At 43.4% G+C, this 8,758-nt stretch overlaps 2 protein-coding genes across 3 annotated transcripts; one reads left to right on the forward strand and one right to left on the reverse strand.

Annotated features, from left to right (window-relative positions):
- Positions 1 to 2,445: 2,445 nt before the first annotated feature.
- On the reverse strand, positions 2,446 to 4,700 carry Tgs1 (Trimethylguanosine synthase 1). Its single transcript, XM_017086164.4, has one exon. The coding sequence runs from the start codon at positions 4,521 to 4,523 to the stop codon at positions 3,051 to 3,053; it is 1,473 nt and encodes a 490-aa protein (XP_016941653.4). The 5' UTR covers positions 4,524 to 4,700; the 3' UTR covers positions 2,446 to 3,050.
- A 479-nt stretch (positions 4,701 to 5,179) lies between these two features.
- Positions 5,180 to 7,709, forward strand: LOC108017441 (RNA polymerase II subunit D). 2 transcript variants are annotated; one of them, XM_065866973.2, is made up of 5 exons: positions 5,182 to 5,335; positions 5,463 to 6,273; positions 6,332 to 6,795; positions 6,854 to 7,120; positions 7,188 to 7,335. In XM_065866973.2, exons 1-4 carry the CDS (start codon positions 5,272 to 5,274, stop codon positions 7,090 to 7,092), a joined length of 1,578 nt encoding a protein of 525 aa, XP_065723045.2. In that variant the 5' UTR covers positions 5,182 to 5,271; the 3' UTR covers positions 7,093 to 7,120; positions 7,188 to 7,335. The 2 variants fall into 2 exon arrangements, with proteins under 2 accessions (XP_016939960.3, XP_065723045.2); XM_017084471.4 differs by lacking the exons at positions 5,463 to 6,273; positions 6,332 to 6,795; positions 6,854 to 7,120 and adding an exon at positions 7,435 to 7,709 and having other exon boundaries at positions 5,180 to 5,335; positions 7,188 to 7,368.
- The last annotated feature ends 1,049 nt before the right edge of the window (positions 7,710 to 8,758 follow it).

Raw genomic sequence — 8,758 nt, forward strand, 5'->3', positions numbered from 1 at the left:
TTCCTCCCCTCGCACTTTTTCTTCATCTTTATGATGCTGGTTTATATAGGTATTGTATGTATGTATGTAATTCCTGCTGGTTTTCTGGTTGTTGTTATTGCCTTTGTGGTTGTTGGCGCCCTTGTACCGTTTATTAATTTTAATGGCTGCCACCAAATGAATAACGGTTAATCAATAAGAGGCATGCCACCATTTTGCTGTAATCTCAGCAAGGAAGTTAACGAGGAAATTGGTATAATAATATATTAAATTTTCCTTACAAGGAAAAACTACCTTGAATATTTATTGTAAAATTTTTAAAAGTTACTTGCTTAAATTTACATTTATTTTTGTAAAGTGTACGTTAGTAAATATTTCTTAATTAACTAATAGTAAACATGATCCTTAAAATAGGTGATTTCTCAAAATAAGCTTAAGCTTTTAAGAAGCTAATCTTAAGAAATCATTAATTTTTAGGATCATGTTGCTGTAGGCTACAAGCGAAAGCCAAATCCTGAACAATTTTATATTTGCATTTACATATTTTAAATATACTTTAACATCAAGGTTCTCAAGATAGAAGTTTTCTGGCACCCTCTTATTGCTAAGCCCTGAAAATCCAACCTCAACGCTATCATTCTGTTTCGAATCAATATTTACGAAAGCAGGTCTAAGGACATAAATCAGTAGGCAATTACTGGCAAACCCCCCTCCAGCTTAATTAGATGCGCCCATGAAGAAGCATCTGCACCTGCACCGGAGCCGAACAATCGCATTTTCCACAGTTCCCATGGACTGCACGCCGTAATCGCATTTCGGCATTGTCGCAACTTGCGGCACAAATAAACCACCCCGCCGCTTAGCGACTCCGTTTCCCGGATTCGAGTACGGATTCTCCGCCTAAAACCATCATCAAGTGGCGCAAATTACAGATCAAACAGGCAGTCAGTCGGTCGGGGGGTGAATGCGGAAGCAGGGACCTCGTTGTTTTGGGTGACCATTTGTCAAGAAGGATGACAACATTACGCTGGAAATTAAATAGCGTAATAAAAGGGTGACTTAATTTGTTTTTTGCCCAAACGGCGGAGGCAGCCACTTGCCGCACGATGAGATGAGCTGTGAACACGTGTTTGCTTTTCAATAAAATATATTTCTATATATTTAGAGAGATGCCTGGCCTTTTATAGGCCGCCAAGCCAGGATATTGAAATTGTTGGCATTGTCAACCCCGCGTTAAAACGACAATTACGTGTATCTAATAAAGGATAACGGAGGTACGGTCTGGAAACCAGAGACCGGAACCCAAGTTCCGGAAGGGGAGCTTAGATTTAAGTAGCTGATAATGCCGAAGTTGACGCGTGACGGGCAATTCTCCGGTATTTTAATAACAATTTGAACAATAAAAGTCAGCTTTTAATCGCCAACAACAGAGCTTAGCTTTATCTCATTTAAAGGGGTGTATTACTGCAGTACATGATTATTTTTTCAATTACATATTACTTTTATTACAATATAAACTTTATTAGTCACAAAATTAAATGGCAGAAACTTTGGGTTCTTAATGGTCCCGAATTATAAATCGATTCGTTTCTCTTTAAGAGGTTTTCTTTCATCCTTTCATCCTTTTACTCTACGTATAAAAATTTATTATATTCCTTATTTTGAATAATAAAAAGATATTAAAAACAAAGAAACTTTTAAAACATTTTATATGAGAATCAACTGACATTGAAAGGATTAAGAAAATATATACTTTAGTCTCTTGAAACATTGCTTAGCTTTTCAGAGGGTGTAAATAATAACAGATCTTTAGATATACCCACAAATCAGCGATGAAAAGCGCGCTCCAAATTTCTTCCAAGTTGTTTCGGCGCACACTAATAAGTTAATCAAACTAATTGCAGGAGAGGAGGGCACTTTCCGCAACTGGGAAAAGGATGGGGAAAATATCTCTGTTGCCAGTTGGCAGCTATAAATTCCGCACATGCCCCGCCCCCACCGCAACCCCTTCAACCGAACTCACCCCATCCGAAAGCCCTAAGTATGCTGTAAGCCATGAAAAAGGGTTGTTGCTTCTGGTGGCTCGTTGACTGCTTTGGAATTCTGGAGAAACGGCTGCTTCTGCTGTGACACGAACATGTTAATTGCCCCCGACCGACGTTGCCAGGACCAGGATTCGTATCCCTTCCCAGCGTTATCCCAAAGTCACAACTTGTTCCACAAAGTTCTTAAAAATTGACGCACGCTTTGTTTCCTTTGCTTTTTAATTAAAAGTCCGGAGCGAGTTGCAAGAAGGGATTTGGAAACGTTATGGTTATGACCATTGACCACTGGTCAGTTGAGCTTTGTTAAGCTGTCTAAATTGGCTAAAGAGCTCGGACTCTTTGGCATTGCTGGTCACTTGGCAACAATCACTGCACAGGCAGGTCAGCTGGATCGACGGGATGGGTTAAAAAAGACTTTACATGTGTTACATGCGAGGCGACTTTATTCATTTGTCAACTTTTCCACGATGTGGCCAATGAACACAAAAACTTAAGAGGATAAACAATGAACGAAAAAGGTATAAAAAACGATAACGTTTCTTTGATGCATAATTACACGGATTTGTGACTTCTTTTCAGTTACATCTCGTGGTTAAAAAAGCTATTTTTACTAACAACATTTTGCAATATGATGATGATGATTATGATTTTTCTTCTCTTATATACATTGTAAAACATCTTAAATACATGTTTTTTCATTGTAAGTAAAATTAAAACAAATTAAAAAAGGTATATGTTCAAAGGTTTCTTATTCAAAACAATAGAAATAATAGCTAAATTTTATTTTTTCTTAAACAAAAGAAAATTAACAGCAAAATTAAAATGTTTCTCTTTATTCTTACATAGTCACAAACTAAATTCTGACCCTAGATAATTTCACTTTGAAATACTTAAGTTGGTTTCCTTTTGAAACATTCTACAAATTAACCTTTTCTTTTTAACTGAATATTGCCTGAATATTTTCTTAAGAAATAGTTTTTTAATATTTAGAAAAACAAGTTACTTTGGATCTTACTCTTAATTCGGCTAATGTTCCCCTAATGAACCCTTTATAATTCCATTGCCGTAATAGGCAGTCAGAGCCACCATTCTGGTGTCCAGATAATTGTGTTCCACCTCGCACTGCTGCCCCGCTCCACTCAAGGCGATCACTTGACTCATGTTTGCGTTGCGTGGCAGGAAGAAGGCAACGTCATCCGCCAGTCGACGCGAAAGCTGCATCAGATGACTGGCGCCCACGGGAAGAAGACTTTGCTCTATATCGAAGACTGCCTGCTTCTGGTAGTCGGGACCACCCCAGGGAGGACTGAGGAACACTACATTTGAGCGAATCCTTGTGCTTGCCGCAAACTGCAGGAAATCGGCATGAATGAACTCGATCTTGTGGGCCACACCGTAAATGCCGGCATTGTGCTTCGCCATAGCTAGCTTCTCAGCATCGATATCGATGGCGATAACGCGTCCGCAGGTGTTGGCGAACTGGATGGCATTGCCACCGCATCCACAAAAAGCATCCACGATTAAGTCGCAGGCCAGTCGCCGGGCCGTCTGTTTGGCAATCTTCTCAGGAGTCACCGAGAACCAGCTCTCGCGGTCCAGCCGGATGCCCTGGTCGAAGCGGGAGAACAAGGAGAATCGCTTAAACCAGTACTTCACCATCCGGCTGTTCTCCTCCAGCATAAACTCGGGCATCCTCGCCTTGAGTTTGTTGGCTTGCCTTTGCCGACGTTTGTTCTTTTTGACGCCACCATTCTGAACGCCATGGAGAGCGCTGCTATCGTTGTCTTCCATGATTAACAGATCGTCACTATCCTCGCTATCGCTGCTAGAAGATTCAGTTACTGGCTTTCTTTGTTTTCGGGTCTTGTGAACTCCCTTGGAGGCAAAGGATGTAGGCAATCCTAGAAGTAGCAACTGCTGTTCTTCGTCAATATCTTCAGGATCGTCGTTGGCAGTCAGATAGGATTCGTCCTCCTCGCTCTCTGTGGATTTTCGCTGTTTGGACTTTTTCGGTTTATTGTTAAGGCTCAAAGTCTGTAAATCCTGTTCAACTTCTTCTGGCGCTGCATTTAATTTAAAGCCAAATGATTTGGACAATTCGATTTGGTAGTTCTCGAAGGCACAGCTAAAAATGTGCCAGAACCTGGCACTCGAATCGCTGGCGTGTTTCTCCCACAGTTCTTTCCATAGGGCTTGCTCCTCAGGCGTCACAGATTCGATAAGGTCCTGGTATTCGGGAAAGCGCTTGTGCCACTTCTGCTCCAGCAGCTCGTGCCCCTCACGCTGCCAGAATTCCTGCCAGGCAACGTTTTGAATCCCCTCCCAATCGCACTGGCTGGCCCAGTCAAGATCGTCGCCAAAGAGCTGGCTGAATATGTAGAACTGGGGATTGGTTCGCGACGTGGTGAGGTAGTGTGTGTTCATCTCACGGTCAGTCCCCGGATCTCCAACCTGCGACTCAGCAGATCTTCGGCCCTGTCGATGGACTGAATGAACCATAAATCGATGGCCGGTTTGTGGGTGAGTCGTAGCCAGCTGAGGTATTCCTTCTTGGCCGCCGGATCATGTGACAGGCTGGAGAGCTTCTCGTGGACTCCGCGGGCGGTCAGGGTGCGACTGTTGGGATGCACCACATTGCAGAGAACCACTTCGCCGCGCACAATGCAATAGGAACCGGTGGCCACGCTCTGTTCAACGGCTTTGTCGTGGGTGAGTCCCAAAATGAGCAGAGATATTGTGCCCTCGGGCAAGGATAAGGACCTGGAAGTTCGTAAATTACTATTCACATTCTAATTATCTTTTGTTTATCACTACTTACTCCGGGAGGCTTTTAACGCGCACGTTTTCCAAACGATAGAATTTCGACTCTAGCACCAGTCGTCCAATTATCGCGCATTGGCCGTAGTGTAGCCTCTGAAAGTCCGTCTCCAGCTCGAGTTCCTCCACCAGCAGGGTCTTGAAGAAGTGACAGTACTCCGGTGCAGCTACTACAGACTCCTGGTTCATCACTTTCTTGTAAAAAGCCGTGGAGTTCCCAATAAAATTAAAACACCCGGAACAAAACAAAACTGCATTGCATGCCGGCTAGAGTGACCATCAATCTAGCAAGCACAATGTGGCTAACCTATCGATAGTTTGTGTGCTAGCTATCGGTTTGCCTTACCATCACTAAAAAAAGCGGCATTATTTTGTACAGAACGAAAAATTTATATTTTCTTAATAAGAAGTGTTTTTAAAACAGTTAAGCATGTCTTTTATGAACCCCGTGGATATGGTGGACGAGGACGCCGCCGACCTACAGTTTCCCAAAGGTAACCGACGACGCCCCACTAACCAAATCCCAACTTACAAGTGAAACTGGCTGAAGATCTTTGGCTTCGAGTGCCCCGAAAGCGGCGCTCCTCCACATGTTTACCACATTGAATTACCTCTTTGCAGTTGAGCCACTGGGGGTTGAGCGCTTCGCATATGCTCGCCCAGATTGGAACACCAGGAGCTCCACGGTGGTGTACAAGCCACACTCGTTGCACAGGCAATTGGAGCAACTGGAGGAATTGGCGCGGGATGAGAACAGCGCTGTTCCAGTGGCTCCAAATGACTCCAGTCGCTGTGCAACGTGTCGCAGTAGTTTAGCAGAGCCCTACATTAAGTGCTCCGAGTGCCTCGACATCGTGCTGTGCCTGCAGTGCTTCGCGCGAGGAAGAGAGGTCTCCTCGCATCGTAACAACCATGCCTACATCATAGTCCGCGACAGCATCCAAGTTTTCGCTCAGGAACCGCATTGGACGGCCCGGGAGGAGCGAATCCTGCTAAAGACTCTCCGCACCCAGGGCTACGGCAACTGGGAGGCGGTATCCCAGGCCCTGGACCAGAGGCACGATCCCTCAGAAGTGCGGCGCCACTATCACGATTGCTACTTTGGCGGGATCTTTGAACGGCTACTCAAACTGCAGCATGCGAGGCACAGCTACCTTCCCGAGCGGATGCCGTATGTCTTCAAAATGCGCAGCCTGGATCCACCGCGACATGATGACATTGCCTCCATGCAGTTTAAGAATAGTGCGGGCTATCGCTGTGCAAGGGGCGATTTCGACACTCCCTACGACACCTCTGCTGAGAGTCTTCTGTCCATTATGGTGGATCACAGGGGCAGGGATGAGGATCAGGAGACGGCGGAGAGCGAGGTAGAGCGCGAGGTGACCGAGGAACTGCAGTTGGGACTGGTCCGTGCATATAACAATCGCCTGAGGTAAGAATCCGTATCAATCTTGCTTAATAGTCAATTAAAGATCCATTATAACCCACAGAGAGCGTCAACGTCGATACAAGATCATGCGGCAGCACGGTTTGATAATGCCCAATCGCACTGTCAGCTGGATATCCAAATATATGCACGCCTTTAGCAGCGATACTACTTGCATGCGATTCTTAGTCTTCATGCAGATCTGTCCAGATCCCATTCAGTTCGACATGCTCCTGGAGTCTCTACGTTATAGCCGGGAACTGCACACCTGGCTGCACAAGCTGTATGATCTGCGACAGCACGGCGTGCGCACGCTTTCGGGAGGCAAGCTTTATGCCCGCCTGTACAAGGAGCGTCAACACGCTTATCGGGACTATGCCAGGCAGAAGCAATTGGACGGCTTCGACTGGCAGCACTTGGTGCAGCACTACGAGAGCAACCGGAACGGAGAGCAGCTGCCACTGGGCATCAGCTCGAAGTTCTTTGCCATGAACACCCGCCGCAAGGCGAGCCCCATTGAGATTGGAGGTAAAAAAAATCACACATCCTCGTCGAAAGCCGCCTAAATCTTGTTCTTGATTTCCAGATCTGCCTGGTTACTCCAAACTGGACGATGGCGAGCGAAAGCTGTGCAGTGTGGTTCGTCTGGTTCCACAGTCTTATCTAGACTACAAAAACCAACTGGTTTCGGAGCACTCCAAGCTCGGATATCTTCGATTGGCCGATGCGCGACGTCTCATTAAGATAGATGTGAACAAAACGCGTCAGATCTATGATTTTCTGCTGGAACAGGGCCATATTAGCAGGCCTCCATCCTACAGCTAGAACTTAATCATTCTCCCATGTTTCACTTGTAAATTGCCTTTATTTCGTTCCCTGCCAACTGCTAACGAAACCCATTTCCTTGGTATTCGTTTCAGAGTTCGAAAATGCCGAGACGCTGCTGATATCGGAAGTGCACATGCTGCTCGATCATCGGAAACGGCAAAACGAATCCGCTGACGAGGAGCAGGAGTTCTCGGAGGTGTTTATGAAGACGTACGCCTACACGGACAGTTTTCGAAAGTTTAAGAACAAGGAGACCATCATGTCTGTGAGAAGGTACTTAACAGCAATCAAATCATTCCCAATTGGATATAAATATTTATTTCTTTGGCAACTTGGCAGCTTGCTGATGCAGAAAAAGCTTCACAAATTCGAGCTGGCCGCCCTGGGTAATCTGTGTCCAGAGGCGCCAGAGGAGGCCAAGGCATTGATTCCCTCGCTGGAGGGTCGTTTCGAGGACGAGGAGCTGCGGCAAATACTAGACGATATCGGCACTAAACGCAGCTTGCAATACTAATCACTACATATAAATATTAGCATAAGTTTAAAGGTCTGGATAATAAATAAAATCAAGAAGTGGAAGAATTTTAATCGAAATATACATTGCTATCAACAAACGAATATTAATATAATTCAGTAAAACCCACGATGAACTTAAGATAATTTTGATAGTTTGAATACTCCAAATGTTAACACATTTTCATGTTGTATATTTTCTTATTTCCAATGGGTTTTAGAACAATACCCCAAAACTCAACTTCCAGGTTCCATAACTTTAGTAATTGGAACCCGATTTGGACGTGGGATACCTCTATGAATTTGTGGTTGAATTCTGTAATAATCTACATTTAAATATTTATCTTAAAAAATGGTCCAAATTTTAACCCATTTTCATGTTGGATATTTTCGTATTTCCAATAAGTTCTAGAACAATACCCCAAAACTCAACATCCAGATTCCATAACTTTAGTAATTGGATCCCGATTTGGACGTGGGATACCTCTATGAATTTGTGGTTGAATTCTCTAATAATCTACATTTAAATATTTATCTTAAAAGATGGTCCCAATTTTAACCCACTTTCAAGTTGGATATTTTCTTATTTCCAATGGGTTTTAGAACAATACCCCAAAACTCAACTTCCATGTTCCATAACTTTAGTAATTGGATCCCGATTTGGACGTGGAATACTTCTATGAGTTTGCCGTTGAATTCTCTAATAATCTGCATTTAAATATTTATCTTAAAAGATAGTCCAAATTTTAACCCATTTTCATGTTGGATATTTTCTTATTTCCAATCGGTTTTAGAACAATACCCCAAAACTCAACTTCCATGTTCCATAACTTTAGTAATTGGATCCCGATTTGGACGTGGAATACTTCTATGAGTTTGCCGTTGAATTCTCTAATAATCTGCATTTAAATATTTATCTTAAAAGATAGTCCAAATTTTAACCCATTTTCATGTTGGATATTTTCTTATTTCCAATCGGTTTTAGAACAATACCCCAAAACTCAAATTCCAGGTTCCATAACTTTAGTAATTGGATCCCGATTTGGACGTGGAATACTTCTATGAGTTTGCCGTTGAATTCTCTAATAATCTGCATTTAAATATTTTTCTTAAAAGATAGTCCAAATTTTAACCCATTTTCATGTTGGAT

The sequence above is a fragment of the Drosophila suzukii genome, chromosome 3 (genome assembly GCF_043229965.1).
Source record: "Drosophila suzukii chromosome 3, CBGP_Dsuzu_IsoJpt1.0, whole genome shotgun sequence".
NCBI classification, from domain to species: Eukaryota; Metazoa; Arthropoda; class Insecta; order Diptera; family Drosophilidae; genus Drosophila; species Drosophila suzukii.

Excerpts from the sequence above, each read along its gene's own strand:
- Tgs1 (XM_017086164.4), bottom strand. The coding sequence starts at position 4,523 with ATGGTTCATTCAGTCCATCGACAGGGCCGAAGATCTGCTGAGTCGCAG.
- LOC108017441 (XM_065866973.2), top strand. The coding sequence starts at position 5,272 with ATGTCTTTTATGAACCCCGTGGATATGGTGGACGAGGACGCCGCCGAC. Across the intron at positions 5,336-5,462 it reads CGACCTACAGTTTCCCAAAG|TTGAGCCACTGGGGGTTGAG; the intron begins GTAACCGACGAC and ends ACCTCTTTGCAG. Across the intron at positions 6,796-6,853 it reads GAGCCCCATTGAGATTGGAG|ATCTGCCTGGTTACTCCAAA; the intron begins GTAAAAAAAATC and ends CTTGATTTCCAG.